The 24,160-nt window shown below is 32.1% G+C and overlaps 1 protein-coding gene across 5 annotated transcripts in view; it reads left to right on the forward strand.

Moving 5' to 3' along the window:
• LOC141456073 (clavesin-1-like) overlaps nucleotides 1–24,160 on the forward strand; it is a 497,988-nt gene that overhangs the window by 469,016 nt on the left and 4,812 nt on the right. The window contains exons 1-4 of one of the 5 annotated variants that reach the window (XM_074131694.1): nucleotides 2,344–2,741; nucleotides 4,455–4,494; nucleotides 13,364–21,587; nucleotides 23,904–23,995. In XM_074131694.1, the coding sequence (XP_073987795.1) occupies nucleotides 21,503–21,587; nucleotides 23,904–23,995 (177 nt within the window). In that variant the 5' untranslated portion in view covers nucleotides 2,344–2,741; nucleotides 4,455–4,494; nucleotides 13,364–21,502. Of the gene's footprint in view, nucleotides 1–924; nucleotides 1,117–2,343; nucleotides 2,742–4,444; nucleotides 4,495–13,363; nucleotides 21,588–23,903; nucleotides 23,996–24,160 lie in introns of those variants that run through there. The other 4 variants (XM_074131691.1, XR_012459571.1, XR_012459572.1 and 1 more) reach the window with 4 other exon arrangements.

The following is a 24,160-nucleotide window of genomic DNA, read 5'->3' on the forward strand; positions in this document are numbered from 1 at the left end:
CCTCGTACATAACTGTCTACAAAAGAAATACTTAGCTTACCCCAGGCCTGGGTCTTACTCGGTTTTGCCGGGGTGAAATTGTATTCACTGTTTTCAAATGCCTTTCCGGCGCCTGTTCGCAGGCCACTGCAGCACTTCTCCCAACTTCCTTCTCTGTGGTTGATTTCGTTGAGCGCAATCCCCACACTGGGAAATGTTCACCACCGCTGGTAACTTCAACCGCTCACGGAAAATTTCCCAATTTCTGTCCGAAAATTGTAGGTCTATCCGGCCAAGCCGACGAAAGGAAGTCACCTTGTAACAGAGCTATCAGTGGCTTACTGCCCACAGTCGGGCTCTGTCTCTCCGCATACGCGCCGCTCTCTGTTTATCTCCTTTTGTTCGCTTCATAAACAGGCCGAAGTACAATTTCACACGCTTTACTTGCCAAAGACGTATTTCTTTCTATTCATATTCCATTTGATGTACACATTTGCTCCCTAACTGAATTGTTACCCGATTTTCTATAAAAGTTAATTAAAAATTCTTGGTACCAGATTTTCTATCTGTAACAGTATCATAGTAGATTGGTAGGTTGAATACAATTTTTAAGAAATAAATTACAGAAATAAGCTAAATTGACTATTTCAAGAAAGAATCGAGTTTCTCGACTTGATATTTTTTAAAATTTCCTGATATTGACTTTGTTTTCTTGGTTTAACGTCCAAAAATCATCCAGATAACTTCTGTTCCTTCGTTCTTCTTCTTTTAGCACGCTTGCATTTTCCAGTTGAGTTTCACATTCCAAACAATCAAATTTCTCTCCTCAGCACTGCACCGTTGAATTGTTTTTAGGTCTGGTTTCTACTTTTTTTTCTCTCTCTCTCTTTCTCTCTCTCCCAACTTCATCTGCGACGATAAGTAATAGGAGATAATGGTTGACAGCTGATTGCGTGCCTGTAGTTCCAGAGATGACGGCAGGAGCGAACGGAGCCGGAGGGGGCATGCACGCTGCTGCGGCGATTGGCGGCAGGAAGCTGCCGGAAAACTCGCGACACCCTGCGGGGCTCGGGTACAGCGGTCTACTGCGGGCCCGCCTCTACTGCCAGGCAAAGTAAACACCGCCACCTCTGACAGGTAACTGTATATATAAAATACAAATCACAATATTAAATTCTGTATTGTTATTATTTAAATTAGATATAAGGAATAGGTTAAGAAAATAAATACATTTTCATTTTTCAACTATCTGTTTTATCTAATTATAATATAACATAATATCTAATTACCTATCTTTATCAAGGTAAAAAAAAAATCAGGTTATAAACCAAAGCTGATAGATTGAAATTGTATTATCAAAATAAAAGCAAATAAACAGAAACTTTTTTGTACTTTTTTTACAATGAAAATGCACATTTTTGAGTGAAAAAATAAGATTAATAAATAAATATCATCCTACCAAATTTTATCAAAATCGGGCCAAGATTTACAGAGTAATTAGAAATAATAATTTTGGAGGGGGCCTTACATAAAGGGAGCTAACTCCTCTCCCATTTAATATACAGCGTCGAGACTCCCAAAAGGCACATCTACATAAAATTCCGAATCGAATGACACCTCATTCACGAAAACGCAGTTTACAAAAAAGGTAACAACAACGAAGAAGAACAACAACAATACCAATTTTTGAAAAAGCCGTTTTTGCTCATTTTCAGCAACTTTTTTCTCGATCTCTATTCGATCTTGGTTGGTGCAAAAAAAATTACAGTTATAAAGGAGGGTTTGGAGGGTTTAAAGAAAATTTGGGAATTTTATCTTTTATAGAAAAAGAGAAAAAAATTATCAAAGTTGGGTGTTTTTCAACGTTACGCTTTTTCGTGCAGTTTTTGACGATCAACCCTTATACAACTGTCCTACCGGACTGTTTTAATAAACATACCAAAAATAAATAAAAACAGCTCCTACTCTCCCAAACCAGGGATAAGGAAGTTTCAGAAGCTGTGATACCCATAAACCCTTGTAACAATATTCTCCAATTATTAAACCATTTAATGTGTCAGAAAATGTTTTAATTGGAGAATATAACTTTCCATTCGGGCATTTTGCCATCCTGAAAAACAAGAATTATTATTTTAGTTTAGAATTAATTTTTTTTTGGACTACTCTTTCGATCACGGATGTACAATCCACTTCTACTAAAAGTGTGTTTGTTTAATTGTTTACAACCTTCTAGAGTCCAGATTAGTTTTTTGTAATGATGTAGCATACTATTCACTTTTGTATAGCCGATAGTGACCGCGTGTTTTTGCTCGCTGAAAACACTTAATCCCATGGTCAAATAGGTTTAGTTAGAGGTGGCAAACACCATGCAGTTCGAACAAAAGACAACCAAGTTAAAAAAGAAAATAATAATAATAAAAAATACCTAAATAACTAGATTGTGAAAAAATATAATATTTTCATTCTTTATTTACTTAAGAATGTTTTAGAGACGTTTGTTTACTGTTATAATTTGGAGAAACTTGTGAGAATTTCATTACCCTGTGTTTGTCTTTCTTGGAGTAATGAAATGTAGCAGTTTTTACCTCCTAATATAAGGTTAAAACAATAAAAGAATTTATATGTGAGAAATAAAAAAGAAATGCAAATAGAGCGGGTAAGTCGTTGATGTTGACATTTAGCGGAGGCAGCAGTTTGTTAGCAGAAACCAAGCGCAGAGTACTGCTGGGACACCATAATCTAAGCGTACAAGTAAAACCTCTGTGAGTAATACAATCGTAACTTAGTCTTAGTACATCGAAATGAATCTCTTACAATGTGTGCTTTTATTAAATTTTCAACTCTTTTTAGTGGCCATTTACACACAACATGTAATTTTAAAAGTACTGAGTAAATTGAAATTAAATTTTCCTAAAGTTTAGGTAAGTTAAAAATCCTGTGGCGGAGTTTATTGGAAATTTAGTTTGTAAAAAGTGTTCATATGACTAAATCCATGATCGAAAGGGGTGTCGTAAGAAGTTTAATTCTAAACTAAAATAATAATGCTTGTTTTCAACATGGCAAGGCAAAATGTCCGAATACAAAATTATATTCTCTTCCATTAATATTTTCTATCAATTTTAATGATTTTTGACCGTACAATGTAATCGATATAAATATTTTAAGTTGGCTGTAGTAATTTTTTGTTAACTATTTTCTTCCTTTAGTCTGAATCCTATACAACCAAAATTTTATTGTTCAATGGGCGCGTGACTCATTTAATTGAATTGCCTGAGCATTCTGCTTGACTAAAAAAACTTCTAAATTATACATATTGTAAAGTTTTTCTAAAAAAACTTTACTTACACAACTAATGCCTGTCACTAGTTACGTTAAATATGTGGGTTTGATTAAATGATAAAACTCGCTAAAGTTGTAAGTAATAACCTGATTTATTAACACATTACCTTTACTCACATTAACATTTACTATCAACTAATGCTATCCATTACAGTCACCATTTACAACAGTCACAACAGTTTACTGTTACTTATTCACTACGTAACGCCACAAAACTGTTCCACGACTGACCCCTGGTCCACACTGCACCGAATTGCGCTAGACTCAACCGCACTAGCAAAGCTCTACTCACGAACTGACTACCTGCCCAACTGGCTAACACTGAAGCACTCCGTAACACTGACTCTCTCAAAACTACCACTTCCAAAGTGTCTCCCAAAATTGTCTCTCAAAGACTCACTCAAAACTAACTGATTAAAACTGATTAACACTCGTTAAGAACTCCTTCAAACTTGATTAAAACTGACTTCTCCAGCTGTGTCGGCCTCCTTTTAACTGCGTGCCTCCCTCCAACTGGGACTGCCCTCCTCCAACTCTCTGAGCATAAGTTTCCACGCCCTCCTGACGTTCATTGGCTGGAGAAAACATACTGCTACCACCTCAGCTGGGGCCGCCCTCCTCCTACTCAATGTCTCGCTCCTACCTGTCAATCACTGGCTGGGAAAACACATATGCCACCACCCCAACTGAGGCCTTTCTCTTAGCTGGCTTTTACACAGGTCACTAACACCTTGAACAATCTAGCCCTTTCCTTTCTAGTTCAGGTATAGACTGGCCCTTTTGTCTACACAGTGGTGGCCTGTTACCGGCTTTAGTCGCTTAACCCCTAGAACAATCTAGGCCTTTCTTTTCTGCCACAAGTAGATACCGCCCCTTTTGTTTATGCAGTGGCGGCCTGTTACTGACTTTGGTCGTTCAACCTCTAGAACAATCTAGGCCTTTCTTCTCCACCCAGGTCAACTTCGTTACAATATATTACATATTTGTAAGTACGCATTGGTAACATCGTTTTGTTGTCTACAGGATTATCACAGGACTCCATCTTCGCTCCTTATTTTCGATTGATATAATTAAAATTTTCCTCCTTTTTTAAAAAAAGTTTACTAATTTAAATTTTCCAATTTTTGTCGTTACAGCGATGTTTCCTCCAGCCAAAAGGACGAATGGTTTGTTTAGGTGAGTTTTATAAAATATTTAATTCTTTTTTTTAAATTTTTGTTTATAAAATTAGCATTTTGGATATCATGTATTGTTGAATTATGTATTTAGTACTGAAGCAGAATGTATTTTTGAATGGTTTCTTTTTGATTTTTCTTGTTTTATAAAATCAAATACACTTTACATTAAATGTTGAGCAGAAGAGTTATAAATATTTGTTTGTAATGTATGATAGTTTTATTGTTCGTATACTATTAATTTTATTGTGATAACAGTATTGACAATATTCTTCGTTCTTGACAATATTGGCACCGGGAAGACAAAATTTTTATCAAAACGTTTGAGAAAAAAAACAAAATAAAACAACGAATTGACTACTGTTGACAAATTCCCAATTTTTTCAAGACCGAAGTATATTCTCATTAATAGGTTTTGGCATTTTAGTAACTTTGCTTTCTGAAAAAAATGTATGTTTTTATATATAATTTTACTTATTATAAAATCATGTCGATCCTAAGCGTAAGAAGAGCCAATCTATGATGCTATGAATGGTACTTATGGTTTTAAGTGGTTGTTTGATTATTTAAAACATTATTAATTTCGACTTTATTACACTGAATTTTTTTAAAAATTGTGCCCATTAAATTTCGGGATGCATACAATAATCTAATGAGCCTCCCGATCCTTATGGGATGCTTAATCTTTTATTTACAGTTTTGCAAAAATTTATTTTTTCATAATTTGATTTCGAATCTTCCCCTGGCACCTTCATACCTGCAGACCTACCCTACTCATCATAATAACCTTAATCCTTTAAAGTTTAAATTACCCTTCTGAAGGACTAAAATAATGAGATAAGGCGAAAGATTTACTCGTTCTGAAGAGAGACCAGGGAAGGCATTAGCTGAGTGGTTAGTCAATACTGGGTTCCAGCTGCTGCGCCTGGAATTTTCTTTATCTAGGAGCTTCTTATAGCTCACTGTTCGGTGATGGACAGCATTGTCTATAACGAGAGAACACTTTACGGCCTTATATTGATGAGAAGGCAGCATATTGATAGCCCCAAAAAGGCACAAGATCTTTAGCACCAGCAATACGCGGGCCTAGGTCCCCCTCTTCATAAAAAGGACCTAGATTCCAGGATTATCCTGGAATTACGTTGAGTTGCCTTTGTTTTCCCCCTAATTGGCCAAGATACTAAATGTTCCAAAGCCCTGTCTCAATAATATCTTGCTATAGGTAATCAATCTCCTATACGTAATTTTTGCAGGTATCTATCTAAAAAATTTACCACCTTGGATTAATGATCTAAGTGCTGTTATCTCTGAATTTCATTATATCAGTTTTATTAATAATGTGTAATTAAATTCTTGATTACCAATTTTACGGGATTTTCTACATTTTGCAGCTTTAAGTTCCCACATGGATTTCTAATTATTTACCATAAGTTACTTTTAATTGTTTTAAGAATTGGACCAATCTTGAATTTACTAAAGTATTTTGTTTAAAATTACACACAGAATACTTAAAGTGTACAGAGTAATTTTTTGGTTATATTTAAATAGATATAGAATTGTTAAGTTGGCTACAAAATCTGGGATTAATAGTAAGTAAATTGATTTACTGTAAATAAACTGAATTGACCGCTTGCATTCGAGAGTAATTTGTTGAAAATTAAATCTGAATTTGCTTATAGTTTAGTATTATGCTTGCTACTTGCTAAAAAAAGTTTATAAATTTTAGACTGCAAATTTGTTTACAGTAAAGAATTCTTTTGTTATAACAAGTTATCTGTATTCTGCGTTATTCTTGTGATTTTCCTCTTTTAAATATTTCATTATTAATTCATTATTTAACCGACTTTTTTAAAAATTACAAATAATATAATGATAAGAACAAGATATTGCCTGTACATTAAACATTCAATGCAAAATTTAGGCTAAATGCTCTTAAAAGGAATCCAGTGCAATTAATGAACTTACCAAAACAATTAGTCTGAATAGCGACTTATAGAAATTGTTTGAGAAACGTTTTAATAAATTCTGCTAATTGTATATCCATTTTCGACACAGTGATTACTTATCCTTTGGCATGGGGTCGGCAAGACGCCTTGAATTGGTGGAAGGAAGTACTGTGTAGAGTTAGAAGCACCAGTCTACAATCTACAATCTCTCTGTCAGGAATATTTCGCTCCCTAGCCCTCCAAAAATCTCTACCCTATTTATTCTGTGGAAGTCTCTATAGTCTACTACTCAGCAAGATGAAGTTGTTGAGATTGAGGATTGCCCTACTCCCGGCTATAGTAAGAATGGAACAGATGCCTCCACGATGAGGTTGAAATCATTAATAATAATAATGTTTTATTTGTAATAAAAAGAAAGTAAATACAATTAAATAAATAAAAAAAAAAAAAACATTCTACGGCATGGAAGTTCCGTCTGCCGGAGAGTTAGCGCAAAATTAATAAAGCAAAATAAGCACTACATAAACAGACAGTAGAAAAATTAAATTAGACAGAAAAATAAATAAATAATAATAATAATAATAAATAAAAATTAACAGCATAAAAAAAAATAAAAATAATAACAATAAAAAATGAAAAAGAAATAAAACAGAATATCTGATTCATGCTAATCTAAAGAAAATTATATAATACATACTTTGAAAAAAGAAAAGTAAAATACATTCATAAATAAATAGAATAGAAAATAAAAGAAAATTATAGTACTCCGAAGAAAGAAAAGAAAAATAAACTGAAGAATATTCAGAAAATTATACATTGAAAAAAGAAAAGTAAAATACGTACATCAATAAATAGAATAGAAAAAAAAGAAAATTATAGTACTCTGGAAAAAGCAAAGAAAATACATAAATAAATAAAATAGAAAATGAGAAATGCCTACAAGATGGCAAAAATAAAAACATAAAGAATTTAATATAAATATTGAAGTTAATATATTTGAAAAAAATTCACACAAGCCTTGAAGGCAATAATACTATGATGGCCAAATCATACGACGGCGACAATGCCAAGCCAGTCGCGCAAAGTCGATTAAACGTCTGCAATCAATCTCAGAAGAGGCGTTTAGAAAGGGTATCAGCGCAGATGCAGGAAAAGGGCTAAAGCCAAGGCACCGCACCCGCAGTTCGCTAAGGGCAGTACACTCGCACAGAAAATGATGCAAATCCTCCCTCACAATCGGGGCACAAAGAGGGCAGTTAGAATTAGGACGGTCAAGCCATGGGGTGAAATTTAAATGTAAAAGCTCACATCTGAGCTTAAATAACCATTTCAAATCGTACAGATTAAGAGCTAAATGGCACTTAGCCTCAAGACAGAAAAGTTTAACATCGTAATTGAGTTCTTTATTTAAGAGAAACCTGTCAGAATCCTGAGCAAGCCGTACACATTGTTCTGTATGCCGAACCTTAATAGTATCTAACAAAGACCTGAGCTGCCCTTGCTAGAGGGAAACCTGATCCAGAGAACTATCAAACCTACAGGTGTATCTTAGCGCCAGCTCGCACCAGTGCCTGAACCAAAAAGCATTCTGATTGATTACCTCAATTGCCAGAATACGTGGTAAACGATGAGAGGGAAGATTTATAGCCCTAAGACAATATCTAAAATGTAAATTTAAAGTAAACACTTTAAGAAGATCTAAAGAAGTTTCCAAGTAAATCATATAGTTAGGTGTGGAGGAAGGCAACGAAAACAACTTCTTCACGAAAAACCGCTAAAAATCTCCAACTGCTCATACCTCTGAAAACCCCAGACCTGGGCCCCATAGCAAACAATGGAACGTAAAACGGCATCGAACACTTGTTTCTTTGCATGAAGAGGGATCAGTTGCTGAGCGATGAAATTCGACCAATTCCTATTAAGAGCTAATTTAGCTGCTGAAATTCTTTCTTTCAGGTGGTATTCCAGGGAAAGGCGAGAAGAGAGCGTAACGCTAAGATACTTGTAAGAATTAACCACCTCCACTGGCTCACCCCTGTACCTCCACCGATCTGCAACAGCCAGCCTACCCCCCCTTCGAAAAACAACAATTTTCGACTTGTCGAGATTAACAGTCAAACTCCACTGTTCACAATAGATCGCCAACAGATTAATGTTTCGCTGCAAAGTAACACGGTCCTCCGCGAGAAGAACAATATCATCCGCGTACATCAATACACTAATACGACGACCCCCAATACGCACGCCACCCTCAAGCACCTGAGGCAGGTCATCCAAAAAGAGCGCAAAAAGGAGCGGGCTCAAAATACATCCCTGACGAACACCAGATTCAACAGGAAAAAACTCGGAAATACCCTCTCTACCACGAACAGCCGATTCAGCGTCGGAATAAAGACTTTTTAAGATGCGGATAAATTTTGTTGAAACTCCAAGATTAAACAATTTCAAAAATAAGGCCTTTCTTGGAACCCTGTCGAATGCGGCTTTAAAGTCAACAAAAAATGAATATACTTTATTACCTCTTTTAAGAAATTTAAGCTTAATAATGTTCAACAAAACAAACAGGTTATCAATTGTAGAATACCCTCGCCTGAACCCGGCCTGATACTCACTAAGCAACGCATTGTCTCCAACAAAGGATTCCAATCGCTGAAGTAGAAGACCAGTGAAAATCTTAGCAGAAGCGTCTAAGCAGGATATGCCTCTGTAATTCCGGACATCATTAACATCCCCTCGTTTAAAAAGCGGAAAAATGATAGATTTACTGAATGAGGTTGGTGTTGCGCCAGTTTCAAACATGAAGTTAAATAAAGATAAAAGGCTATCCAAGAAGTTATCAGGCGCATACTTATAAAACTCATAAGACACTCTGTCAGGTCCAGGAGCCTTATTATTTTTCAACTTACTAATAACCATCTGTAACTCACGGAAATCAAAAGGGAGATCCAAAGTACTAGAGACAATGTAAGGTTCAGCATACAAAACTGACAACGCATCCCCTGAAGGGGTAAGCAAACTGTGGAAATAGGTTACAAACTTAAAAATATCAACAATATTACCGCATGTAAAGTTTTTACGTTTAAAGTGATTTGTTAAATGCCAAAACTCTCTGGAATCATTTACTGTTTTAAACTTGTCAGTTACCATAGAAAAATAAAGTTTCTTCTTTCTGATACACAATTCTTTATAAGCCGTATTTGCGAGGAGATAACTAGATTTGACAAGATCAGAACTGGTAATACGGAAAAGATTTAAGAGGGCGAAAGATCTGTTTCTTGCACGAAGACATTCCCCATCAAACCACTCCTTTTTACGGATAGTTCTGATATACTGAGATACATTAGGCGTTATAGCGGAACTTTTAATGCAGTTCACTAAAATATTTAAAAACTCTTGGCTGTCCGAGGGATAGTGTGGAATATTTTTAACAGCTAGATCTAAAGAATTTCTATACGTATTCAAATACTTATCAGACCAAACTATTTGAGGTAAAAGGGGCAAAACAATATGGTTCGACGTTTCTATAAGAGATATCTTTAAAAGAAGAGGTAGATGGTCAGAAAACAATTCAGCTAATACTTGAAAATCCAAAACACAAGAAATATAATCAATAGGGAAACAGATAGTCAATAACAGAGGAACCCGTACTAGCAATGTAAGTAAATTCCCCCTCCATATCACCAGGAACTCGCCCATTCAGAATTACGAAGTCATAATCATCACACAGATCAAGAAGATTTGATCCCCTTCCATTAATAACTCTATCCTTGGAACTCCTAGTCAAGTGAAAAATTGGGTTATCTAAAATCAAATCAGATGGCAAAGGCTGAGAATCCGCTATTCTAGCATTGAAATCACCGATTAAAGTGAATTTTAAATGAGAATTTTTAGAAAGAAAATTAGATAAATTTTGAAAATCTGAATCCCAAGAATTATAGTTTAAATATACTGGCAAGATAAACAACTCGAACTTACTTTTAAGATATATCACATTTACACCATCAATGTTAATAAATTTAACCAAATTATGAGAGAGATTAGAATTAATTGCAAACAAAGTACCACCCATTGCACGACCAAACCGCGCACGCTTGGTGGCAGCAGACCAACACAGACTATAACCATCAAAGAACTTGCTATAATAATTAAATTTATCTTCCGTAATAAAAGTTTCTAACAAAACAAAAACATCATAATTTTTAAGAAAACTTATAAAAGAATAAGAATTAGATAATTTCGATTTAAGGCCAGCTACATTATAACAAATAAATGTAATGCTATTAGTAAAACTAGCTTCTATACTTTCACGCACCTCACACACTTTCGACTCTAGACAGACAACACTCCGTCATGCAGAAACAGCAATACTCTTCTCTGATGTCTCCATTCCTCCTTGAGGATGTAAACCATGTCGTGTAGCTCCCCCAAGATGAATATCCGCCACTAGTATGTCTCTGAAATTTCTCTCCACCTGCTCTGTAAAATCTTTACCAATCATCCGCTTTAGTACCACAATGCCGTCTGCTCCATTACACCTTAAGCCATCATCCATATCCCATACAAATTTTTTATCACGATACAGGAAGTAGTTATCTCTCATTCGAACACGAGCATTTTTATCAATTGAAATCATTATGTCCCTTTCATAAGAAACATCTTAATTATTTATTTTTTCATAAATACTTCTACTTCTCTATGCACTTTAGTCTGTGCGATGAACTACAATCTCTCTATATGAATAAAACGCCTAAGCGAATAATTTAAATACTGCAGAACTCGGCAAAATTTCTATCCTTCAATTTATAGTCTCCTTGAAATTCACATCACCAATTGTACCAACAATATATCTTAGCTTACCTTGTCTCTAACCGTTCGGTTATTCATGCAAGGTAAAAACTTGATCCAATATACAAACTGGAATACAGCTGAGCTGCTATATGAAATCCAACATATGAGGCTTTCCAGAATGAGTTCTAGAAATAACCTTGCTTCATCAGTCTATCAGTCTGAAAAGGATGAAGCCCAAATTAATCAAATTAATGTCAAGAAGGATTCAGATTAAAAATTTAAAAAAAGAAATATAATTTTTTTTTATAGTAGCTTGTTTAAAATTCAGTTTGATAATTTGAGACTGTTTAAATAGAGAAATTTATGTTCAATTTATTAAAGTAGGAATCTCAATACTGATTTGATGTTTCTTATTGAAATCAAATTGGAATTCATTTTCACTGTTTAGTTTTCTTTGAAGCCCCGATATGCACGTATATTTTTAATGAATTTGTGAACTTTGAAGTAGTCAGCAACCAATATAAACCAGGGATGAACAACTTGATTTCCTATTTAATTATTAATAACATCTCATATAATCTTTACATTAAAATCAATATTTGTTTCATCCACCATTTTATCCAATTAATTGCTAGGGTCAGAGCATTGATTTCTAAACCTTTTTTCTCAACCGTCCACCAAATGTATTTTTTATGAGCAACCAAAAAAGAAAAAAAGGCAAAGATACTACTTTTTAGAGGCGCCACGGTAGCCGAGCGGTTAGAGGCGAGACCTGTGAAGCTAATACGCATTGTGGTACTGGGTTCGATTCCCGGTCTTGGATTTTATTTAATAGTTAATAAAAGAAATTTACTGTAAAGTATGTGTTTGCTAGTCGCCTCCGGCCACGACACCTAATTGGTAGTTGGACGTTAAGCCCCGCCTGAAAAAATAGGCGATTACTTTTTTTTTGACTACCTTTTAGTACTTTTGCTACCTAACTGGAATTACCTAAAAAAATTGGTTGCAAATAAGACACTTAGGGATGGGATTCGCTATGCGGATAGCGTGTTGGATCCCACGCAGAGATCCTGGGTTCAAATCCAACTGCTGGCCCTTGTTTTTTTTTCTTCTTTGGAGCTTCATACACTCCGGTGATGGACAGTGTTGTCTGTAACGGAGAGAACGGAGGCCGGCAGTGCACTGAATAATAACCTCAGATGTTGACGCACCTTAAATCATAAAATAAATAAAACAACTTAAAATATGAATTATGTAAATTAATAATTGAAATCACCACGGAATTAAAAATTTGAAACGAGATTAAGTAATAATAAAATATAATTTTTATTGCTCATTGCATTAATAATTGTTTGGTGAAATCATTCATCTTCCCACCCTGTTTTTGTTTGAACTTTGTTTTTCAAGTTTTATTAACAAAAAAAAAAGTAACATTCCTTTAAATAATGTATTTCATCTTCTTGAAGTTGCAGATTCATTGTAAGGTTTCCTGTCTTCCCTACTCTTGGCCTAAGTCCCATTACGTTCGGCCGTTGTTTCGAAATATAATAATGCAGATTCATTTAATTAAATTCGTTAAATGTGTCTGTTAAGTAAACTAAATCATTTTTGAAGTTAATCAAATAAGCTCGAAAATCATAGTCTTTGTTTTCAAAGAATTTTGGTCCCTTTTGAGAACTTAAGTGAGTAAGGATCGAAGGTTCGGACATTTAACCAAATGCTTTTAACCGATTTAATGACAAACTAACCTGAACTGTTCTTATAAATTATGCGTTTTAACAAACGATAGGTTTCAATTTTATTTTTAAGTGGTTTTATATGTTTTCTCTGCCTGTTTATTTTTTTTATAGAACGCTTCTTGATTGAACCTGAGTCCTCCAGTGACTTTAAATGCCTCCATGGGTTCTCATTTTACAATCCTAAAGGTTAGAAGCTCTAGGAAATCACTGACATACCTTACAAGTTATCTCATCTCACTGTTGAGCATTCAGCCTACATGTTTGCTGTTTGAATGGATTATAAATAAATTATTAAATTTATAGTGAACCCAATTCTTTCATTATCACTATTTTTTTATTCTCTTTCTTTCTCTTTTTTTTTTTCAGTAGAAATAATTATTAATTTGGATGTTTGCAGAGGTAGGCATGGAGCCCTGCAGGGTATGTCCGGTGAGGAGCAGGTACCCAGCACCCACGGATCTTCACGATTGATTGAGACACTTCACCGTGCCTCCAAAAATTTGTACAAAAACTTTAAACTACAATTCAAAACAAAAATTTAACAACTTTTAATTATTTGGACTATATCTAACCTGCGTGGTTTGTTTTAGAATAACGAAGCTGTGTATACGTGTGACCATTTGTTGCAATTAACATAAGAAACAAAAAAAAAAAAATTATTTAAAAAAAGAAAAATATTAGGTGTTCTTACTTTTTCCTCTTTAGAAATCTTTAATTTCTTCTGCACGCAAATTTAATAATATAAAGAAAAAAAAATCAATAATTGTATAAAACTGTGCTTGTTTCTTTGGTTTGAACCTGTGTGTAGGAGACATTTGTTTTAATTTCGTAGTTGTTAGCTGATATTCGTCAATTAACGGTTAAGTGAGTCTCTGAAAACTGTGTGACAATAGTTCTTATACAGGATATTTTCTATGGGACATATTAATTTACTTCTCATAACGAATATTAATTTATAAAAAAATTAAAAGAAAGTAAAATATGTCTGTGGCATTTAGAATTTTTCTAAAACAAAAAAAAAAGATTTGAATGAATGAGTGTAAATGTTTAAAAGTGATTAAATTTAACTTTAAAGAACTATATATTTAAAAACAAAAGGGACAATTCTAACACAAAAATTATATTAAAAATATATTTTACATTTTCAATTGTTTAATTTGTTAAATAAATTGAAAATTTAAACTAAGCAAAATGGAAGATGTATATATTATGTGTTTATGAGAAAATTAAAGATAATCTATAATTAACTTGAAAAAAATAAATAAAATTAATTAATCTAAATTTTAGGTGAGGGCAAAACAAGATTTAGGAAGGTTTCATTCTTTTTTATTAGTCTTACTAATATAACAACTAAATACTGCCAAAAAATCAAACACAAAATGCAAAAGTGAGTCGGGGTAATTTAGAAGTATTTTACATTTTTTTTTTTCCTAAGATATTAAATTTTTAATTCTTTTATATGGAACATTTACAAAATGAAGAAGTTGTATTGTATTTAATCAAACTTTTAGTTACATTCTTTCTTAATTAGAAGGAGAAAAATTAAATCTAATTAACACCAATGTGTATCTCGGATGAACTGAAGAGCTGTCAAGAAAGCAAAATTGCTTAAAAATATAAAAATAAAAATCGAAGATTTCTTGTATCTAATGAAAAAAAAAGAATGTATCAAGTCAGTTTGTGAAGTCTGGAAGGTTATTAAAAGTATTCTTTTAGAGAGAGGTGAAATAGCCAACCGAGCTGAGGAATCCTCGATTAACAATTAGAGGTAATTTCTGTCACTCCATATATCATAGACATAAAAGAAAATGAGCTGTTTCAATTAATTAAAGTATATCTGCAACAACAAAATGTCAAAATCTTATTGAAATCTGCAACTGGCCTGCTAGCGAATGATTGGCAACTCGAAAACAGCCGAATTGACTTTTTTGAGTCATTCATGCTGCAATTGTACAGCACCAATGTCTGTCTTCCCTTTCAAAAACCTCGAGGCGTTGTGGTAAATGTTTGGTATAACATGAAGAATGTTCTATTCATAAAGTGCTCTGCTTTTTACCAAGCCCACTAAGTTATATCTTTATGTCTTTTCAATGTTGCTTATCAAGTGGTCCAAAGTTTAAAAAATTAACTTTACAGAAAAGTGCACTCTGAATAATTTATTTTATTTTTTTAATGACAGACTAAATTTGTAAACAAAGCCAATGTTTTATCAAAAAAAAAACAGAGGCAGCTGACAGTTCAATTAGTAGACTACTATGAGATCTGTGCACCTCCGTTTCCCTCCACAACACAAAAATTTAAAAACTATAAAGAGATATTTTGAGGTTTTTGACTCTTCAACAACAAAAGAATGATTGAAAGTGTGACTAAATGCTGACTATGATACAAACTACTTTTTGTAACGGCTGGTAATTAAAGATTACCATAAGACACATTATTTGCTTGTCATCTTAAGCCGTGAGATAAGATGACCAATTCCAATATCAATCTATTTTTGCGTGAAATGATAAGTACCACTTATTAATTAGCATTCTTAATTCCAAAAGTTTCAGTTGGTGTTAATGGTTTAATGCTACCTTTAAACTCCTAAATTTTACCCTTTACTACTTTTGCAAAATTTATTATTTTCAGATTATTTTTATTTAATGAGTCTCATTAACTTACATATCATTTCTTGTTTCATATCATTACCAAAACGATGCATATTAATTAATATATCAATAAAAATTAAACTTTCCGTTCATAGAAACGTACCATATCGTTAAATAAATAAATAAAACAAATTTATTTTTATTTTTTGAACCTATTTTTTCAGAGAAAATAATTTTTTTAGTTATTTTAAAAAGAAAAGGAAAATAATGTTTAAAATACAAAAGGGCATCACCTACAGAATATCTAAATGAATATGAAAATATCTAGAAACTGCTGAAGAAGTGAAATAAATGTAACCAATGACGATCAGGAGTTTTATAGTGCCAATTTAAGAGAGAATAACAATTTTGATAAAAATATTTAACTTTAAATAGTTATTAGCACAAATTTTTTTATGATTTATCAATAAAAATACAAAAAGTCATTTTTATCATTAATAATATTTTCTTGGTAATTCTGGTAATCTGGTTTTTGAAAAAACAAAAAACAAATCAGTATTAGTATTTCATTAAGAACATTAACAAAGAAATTAATGTAACTGTTTTTCATTAAAACAAACGAAAAAATTATTTAAAAATAAATAAACATTTAAAAGTACTTGAAATAATGTTGGCCCAAGGCAAATTATAAATACTAGACTAAATGTTAACAAAATATAGCTAATTAATTTGTGTTGCAAAGGAAAGAAAATGACTTCAAATTGTGATTGTAAACTGTTAGTTAATTTAAAATATTTCATTAATATTTTTTTCATAATTTTTATTATTTATTTTCAATTAGATTAATGAAAATGGATTTTTTTTTTTATCACACTGTTCTAGTCAACCTGAAGGAATTCTTTTAAACTGGCTGAAAAGTAGTTTAAAATTTGAAGATGCCAGTAATTGATTTACATCAACGTAAATTTATTTGATTTTTACAGTTCGTTCAAAAATATGTTATCAAATGGTATCTGATAAGGAAGCAATCACAAAAGGTGTTTGACAAGTTCCTAAACCAAACAGTACTGGTGGGGGAGTCTCATTTTGAAAAGGAGCCCTCTGGGACTGTGAGGGTTCATTCCCAGATTTACTAAGCCTTCCTATTCATCAAAAGTACATTCCTTATCAGTACTATTGGACAGAATGATCAGCAATTTAATTTAATCAGAAACTCTGCCAAGATAAGCAGCATCAAGAAAGTTTTTTTTGTCCGGAATTTTTCCTCTCTGAGGAAAAATTTCTGCATCAGCGAAGATGAATTCCGCAAACATCGGATTTCTCCTATGAGTTTCCTGAAAAAAATCTGGGTCAGGAATGAGATGGCACCTTTAGATTCTGTAGGCAAATGGGGGAAACACCAAAATAACTGGCTGATTGCGATACTATTATCAAAGGTTATCCAGGAAGCTGTTAAGTACTGGAGGAGATTGAAATCTTTTGGATCTTTTTACTTCCCTGGTTTTATTTGATATCTGGAACTGAATGTGCTGCTGTAAGGACTCGCATAGCACCATAAAAAGTGTACCATAAGTGTGTAATAGATCTTAGAGTTCGCACTGTTAAACCCAGAAAAAAAGTATCATTTTGTACTAAGAAGAATAAGTCCGTTAGATTAACTTCCAAGTCCAATAAAGTACATAGTCTGAAAAAAGTGTTTTATCCATAGGTAGCCCTTATAGATACTCCGGGTCGCGGGACTTACTTTTTGGCCAACCTATTTTCGAAGTGAAGGACTTATTAGTTTCAGATATTACAAGGAAATTATTTCTTCTTTTTTTTTCACCAGTTTAAAAATGAAATATTCGACCCGTAGCATTCAAAATTAAAATGGGAGATAGCATAAAAAAGGTAACAGCTCCCTCTACGCAAGGATAACCACCAATTAATAGTAATAGAAATACATTTTTCATCTAAATTGTAGTGAAACCCGGCTGAAAAATTATCTCAATAATCTACAAAGGAAAATGATTTTAATTTCCTTTAGTGTTCGTTTTATACCAAAAGAGGAGACTATTTTTCAGACCATATTTTTTAAAAAATTCATTTTCAATAATCTTGTTTAAAGCATGTTTTATTTAATTTGTTTTTGTTTTTAATTAGTATTAAACTTTCTTCCTAAATTACATAATAATTGTAAAAATAATATGTAAATTGTATGCGCAAGGTGTACAAATATGTGTAATATACATAAAAAAAAAAAAATACCACACTGCCACTGAATGATTAATTTCTAATTTATTGAGTTTATAGCGTTATAAAAATTATAAAAAAATAAATAACCCTTGTAGTGTTTTCTATAAACAAAGAGACAATATTTAATTAATATATAAATATATATTAACAGAGATTTAAAAAAGAATGCTTAGAACATAATAGAAATAATTAAAGAATACCATGCAACCATGTTGCTTATTTATTTCTATAAAATTTGTAATAAAAGAAAAATCTTTCCAAAAAAAATAATAAATAAATAAAGTGAAATATATTGATATTACAGATTTTCAATAACCACTTTTTACTCTTTTTCTTTCAATGTACTTTTGAACCTAACATGAAGACGTGTTCAAAAACAATACAACAAAAAACTATTTTCACTAATAATTAAAATTTTAAATGTTATCGTATGATCTTTTCTTCACTGACAATTTCTACAATTGTCTCGTATAAAGTCCGAAATAAACGAATCTTAAAACAATTTTGCACCTCCTTCTCCTTCAAACTCTTATTATAGAATCTTCATAAACAATTTTAATGTAAATAAAAGAACAAACAAGACAAAATTAAGTAAAACCTGAAAGTGTTTATATATATAGATTTCACTACACACTTGTGGCAAATATTTAATGTTTTAATAAATAAAGCTGACTTCAATAATGTCCATTTATATTTGGTCAAAGAGAATATTCACTTATTGTTTTATTTTAATTTCTTTTGGACAGAAAAGGAGCGTATCAGTCTTTAGTTCTATGTCTAGTAAATCAATATTGTGAAAATAAAAATTTAGTTAAAATTAAAGCCGCCTCCGTTTTTAGAATAATTTTAGTTTGTTAAATTTAATTGCTGGAATTAGTTATTCTATTGTGAACAAGGTACACTATTAATTTGTAATAAAAAGTAGGATTTTTGCCTGAAGCACATTTATTTTTTTCTTTATTATTTGCACTGTCTGTAAGTTACAGGGCTCCATGATTGTATAAACAATTTTTGTATCCATCTAATAATAATTTATCATTGACTCATTTAATTTTGAATTTTATAAAATTAAAAAAAAAATAATAACCATCTTTCTTTTTCATTTATTTCAGCAGTCGTATGTTTTAATAAATTGGATTCCAATTAGAAGTAAACAAAAAAAAATCATTTTTCAGGATTATGATGTTTTGAATTTGACTTTTTTAAATTCAATGAGTTCCCGCTTCCCTTATACTTTTGTAAGAAGAGCATTTTGCGAAGAAAATTTGAAAGGAATTATGCATCCGAGTCTTTGAGATATCGCATTTTATTTCTTTGTCAAGTTGCCCTTAATGGTCTGCTAAATGCAATGGGAACCAAGTACAAATATGTGTTTTTATTACATCCACTAAATATTTTAATTAACAAATCTTCAATATGGTCACCGTATATTTATCCAATTATAATCTCAGGTTACGAAACTATTGAACTCTTAGAAAAGAGTGGACAGAACCTTGGTACGACCTCTTTTTTGACCTTTTTTGTTCTAAGTGAAAGCAAGCTACAGGCGATGTCTGAAATCTTCACGTATTTATATATTTTACTTTAATGAGGGTTAAAAATAAGTTTCTAAGTTCACATGCCTGTTTGTGGTAGAGTGAGACACCCTAAACTCGCCTAGATGTAGGATCAACTTTAAACCAACAGTGGGCAGCACGAATTGATAAAGCAATGATCCCCTCAATTTTACAAATTTTATTGAGCTGCAGCTGTTAACGAAAAGTCTTCTTTAACAGAATGCTGTAACATTGCCCAAATTTTAAATTATTTCACTGGTTTTATAAATTTGTTTGTATCACCTCACAGTGCCAAGACTTGACTAAAATACTGTTGCGCGATGAAAAAAAAAAAATTGTATGACGAAGTAATCAATATTTAGGATTAAACTAGCCAAATAAAAAACAGCAACTCCATCTGTACGCCAACGTTTTCGACAAATTTATTGTCTTCCTCAGAAGAATCTTCAAAATTCCCAGATAAAATTTAACAGACCCTTAAAATCTCATCGTAGAAAGATTTAGAATTTTCTCCAAAATTAAATTTTTCCTTACATCATTCTAAATTTTTTTTTTTTCAATTTTTCTAAATATTGAAACTTTAGGTGTGCCTCTTTAAGAGAAAGTTGACCAACTTCGAAGATATCGCACAAAAATAAATATATATTGTATATATTCTTTCCTAACTAATCTACCAAAATCTGCTTATTTCCAAAAGGTGGAGAACATATGATTGACCTTTTGATAAAGGTAAAAACACATAACGACAAATACTTCTATTTTTAACTTTAACCGTAGGCAAAGAATAAATACTGACCAAACAAAAACAAAATTAATTATTAAGACTAAATAAATGAACTGAATAATTTTAATATTTTCAAATTAATTACTGATATGGTGGTTTAATTCCTTAAAAAAACCTTTCCTACCCTAAAAAGGCAGTAAATTTGCCAAAACGTGGGAGAAAAGAAACGTGGGTTAAAAAACTGATTCATTATTCTTCATAAATTTGAAATAAGGTTTCTTTTTTTTTAAATACTTTCATGGAGTCAAATCAATTACAGCCTAATGCAAGTTTCGAATATATTTTGACAGAGACGCAAAATATATTAAAGAATTCTAGTAGGTTTTGTATATGGAGTTAGAGAAATGTATATATGTACCATCACGAATAAAGGGCACATGGAAAGTTTAATAGATACTGTAAATTTGTTCAAATCAATAATATTATATGTTAAAAGAAAAATACCAAAAAGCAAAAAAATCACTCATGTATATAGTCAATTTTATATATATGTAAATTTGAATGTTTCAGAGCTAACTAAAATTGTTGTTTTATTTTTCTTTCTTAGACGGAAAATTGTATTCGATTTGCAAAAAAGAAAATGTGGAGCTAAATAGTAGATTTAGAGTTATTGTGAAAGTTGAAATTTTGAATATGAAATTGACTATAAATGTGATTAAAAATGAAGGTGTATAGTTATGGGAAAACACACAAAACCAAAATATATATGTAGCACTTATTTATAGCGCTTTGAATAAGCAATTAGCTTAATTACAAAATAATTTTTAAAAATGAAAGAAGCTTATTTAAAATATATATATATAATAACAGCGACTCTAAACAGAAATAATTTTACTACAATTGTGTAGTGATGATATAGGTGGTCAGTGGTAAATTAAAACAATAAATAAAGGAAAAAAAAAGAGTTACGTTATGAGTTTGTATATTGTATGTTTATATATATAAATTGTAATAGGACATTTTTTAAATGAAAAAATTTATATAGAGGAGACATTTGTGGCAATTTGATAAATTTAGTTTCATTTTTTAAATCCATAAATTGTTTAAATGGTTTGTGATCAAACATGAAAAACAAAAAAAAAATGAACAAAATACACTGGATTCACTTTATAAAAGTATAAAGTTTGTTTATGAAAATAGTACCTTTAATTTGTAACAAATACAAGCAACTTAAATATTATTGAAACAAAGTGTTATAGTTGATCTTAGAATCGTTTTTATTTTGTCGAGATTTTTATTTTTTTTTTGTAATGACCTAGTTTTTAATTAGCGATAGTCAATGAATAAGGGGGGTAATGACTTTTATAGGTTTGATAGTTACAACGAACTGTTTGTTATGGAGTGATGTTGTTCCTGTTATCTTGTGAATTATGGTGATACCTCGTAATAAAATTTTACCACTAACTGCAGGCGAATTTGAAAACACTATTCAAGAAGTGAGACGCCTTGTTAAAGGTAATTTTTTTTTTTCGCAAAAGGGGGTATTGGAAAATTGATATTGTGTTTTCGCAGAAATGCAGTTTTAAAAAGCCCCACAGTATGGAAAAATGACTGCTGCAACTTGGTCCGTTTGTGGATTCTCCGTGATAAAGAAATCAGAAAATCATGGTTCAAATTTTGTTTCGAATTTAGATGCAAATTTTTTTTTTCCAAATCGAACAACCGAAAGTACCACAAGAAGTGGGTATCGGAAAAAATTGGCGAATCCTCACTTGATTTATTGTTCTTTGAGTGGTTTTGTATTTGAAACTGCAACAATTTTGTGTATATACGAGACCGATAAGTATCTAATCAGATTTATATATTGCGGAAAGAAACAAATAAATGAAATAGGAACAGCATTAAAGGTCACTTCTAAAACAGAATCACAGAATTACGAAGGAGAACTATTTTTGTAGTCGTCAGGACTACAAGTAGGAGGGGGTTAATTACGCAGTTTGGGTAGCATATTTACGTAGAATCGGAAGTAGATCTTCATCTCTTTGTAAACACATTAACAAAGAAGAAATTTCAAGCGTACAGTGATCTACCCACGTTATGGCAGGCGTTTAGTACCAATACTTGCAAGCTCCCTTCCGGCACGAGAATCTAATATTCCCCACCACTTACTTTTTCAAATGGAATGAGAATTTCTAGATGAATCATTTTTATTTAACCGCTTCGAGCCCGTAAATTTTAAGGGAAATCATCAATAATACCTTATATATGTTTCAGTATTTAAAAATCAAATCTGGCAATCATTCATATTATGGAACGCTTAAATAGATTAGGGTCTAGATAAACAGACTTCTTGTAAGAGTCAAGTCTCACTTCCTCTTCTTCTAGACGAATTCCACAAACATATCGCTTACCAGGCACTTCTTGTGCTTCCAGAGTCTGCAGTAAGTGCCTCAATGTTCCTAAACTTCCCAATCAGTGAAGCCAGAGACTTGAAAGGAGGTTTCCAGCAATTATCATAAATTAGAATATGTAGTAACCATAAACTATAGCCTATTAAAAAGAAACCACAGGATGTGGTTGTCCAAATGGATTCGAATATCTTTAGAAAGAGGGATAATTGACTTGAAGTAAGCATGCTTCAAATTACTTAATTAAGCATAATAACTTTTTTAAGGTGCTTTTACATCTAAAGGTCTATGCGCAAGGCTCTTTGAACTGGCCTCCAGCCCGAGTTCTCTCGTTACAATAAACATTGCCCATCTCCGTTCAGAAAAAAGCCCCTAGTAGAAGAAAATAAAAAGGCAGCAGCGGGATTTGAACCAGAAATCTTCGCGTGTCCCTTTCCTAACAGCATATAAATTTGATTTTATTACTGTTCTTAATAAATCAAATTTTATGATATTAGGGTGAGTGATGGTGTAGTGGTAAGAAGCGTGGAAGTTCCCCAGTTTATATCCCGCAGGGGTTATTTTTTATTCGCTGGAAAAACTGTTAATTATAAAGTATTTGCTTTCGCTCCCGTCCACATCCATTTTTGATAGTTCGACGTTATCTGCGCCAGGGGATAACTAATTGTTACTTTTACCCACTTCATGAATGTAATTTTTTAATGTTTATTGATAGATCAACTAGAACGGGAAATTTATTGGAGGGCGTTCCTTAAACTTTGTTTGCTATCCACAGCCGATTCTATAAAATCAATATTGAACAATAGTTCCTCCGATGTAGGCTGACTTAGCTTGTAACCTAGAAATGTTACAATATATTGATTTAAAATAATTTAGATACAGATATCGAGAGTAAAGTTTTATCAATGGTCGGTTTGAAAAGAAATTACTGCCTAACCTAGACATGTAAACAATAAAAGTTGGCCAATGAATATGATTGTAAAATGTGATATAACGTTCTCCAAAAATTTTAAGAAATTTCATCTCTGAGCAAACTTTTATTTACAGCATAGCCCCATCTATCTACAATCATTCTAGATATAATGGCAGAAAACCCATGATATTGGACAGTTGTGCATTGATAAAATTGCGCGACAAAAAGAGTCTACAGTAACACCTGTTTACAGTAACACCTCTTGACCTGTCATGACAAAGAGAAATAGAAAATAGGTAAAGTTTGACGATATCAGTTCTTCTTCTCCAAAAAGTCTATGTTCTTCAAAGTAACACATCCTTGTCCTCTGTAAAGAGAAGGTGAACAGCAGCAGTCGTTTTGTTATTTATGTAATAACAATTATATATGTTTAAACTATTCATTGGAAAAAACAAACAATATTATTAAGAAAAACTTTAATAGTTTAAAAATTGATAAAACTTTTTTCAGGAGATCACCACTTGATATGTTCTACTTCCGATCAGTTTTTAATAAGGTTTATAAAAGCCAGTGAATGTGATGCTCAGAAATCTTACCAACTTGTAAGTTGTTTCATATGTATGTTAATATATACATACTTTTTACATAAGTAATAATCAAATTCTGGTGGCTTGATTTTTTTTTTTTTAATTAAGACGCCAGGAGCCAATTTAGTACACTGCCTGCCACCGGATAGTGTTCACTTGTTATAAACACAGCTGTCCATT

Source organism: Rhodnius prolixus, unplaced genomic scaffold (assembly GCF_049639745.1).
Source record: "Rhodnius prolixus isolate KJV_2025 unplaced genomic scaffold, Rpr scaffold_4, whole genome shotgun sequence".
NCBI lineage: Eukaryota > Metazoa > Arthropoda > Insecta > Hemiptera > Reduviidae > Rhodnius > Rhodnius prolixus.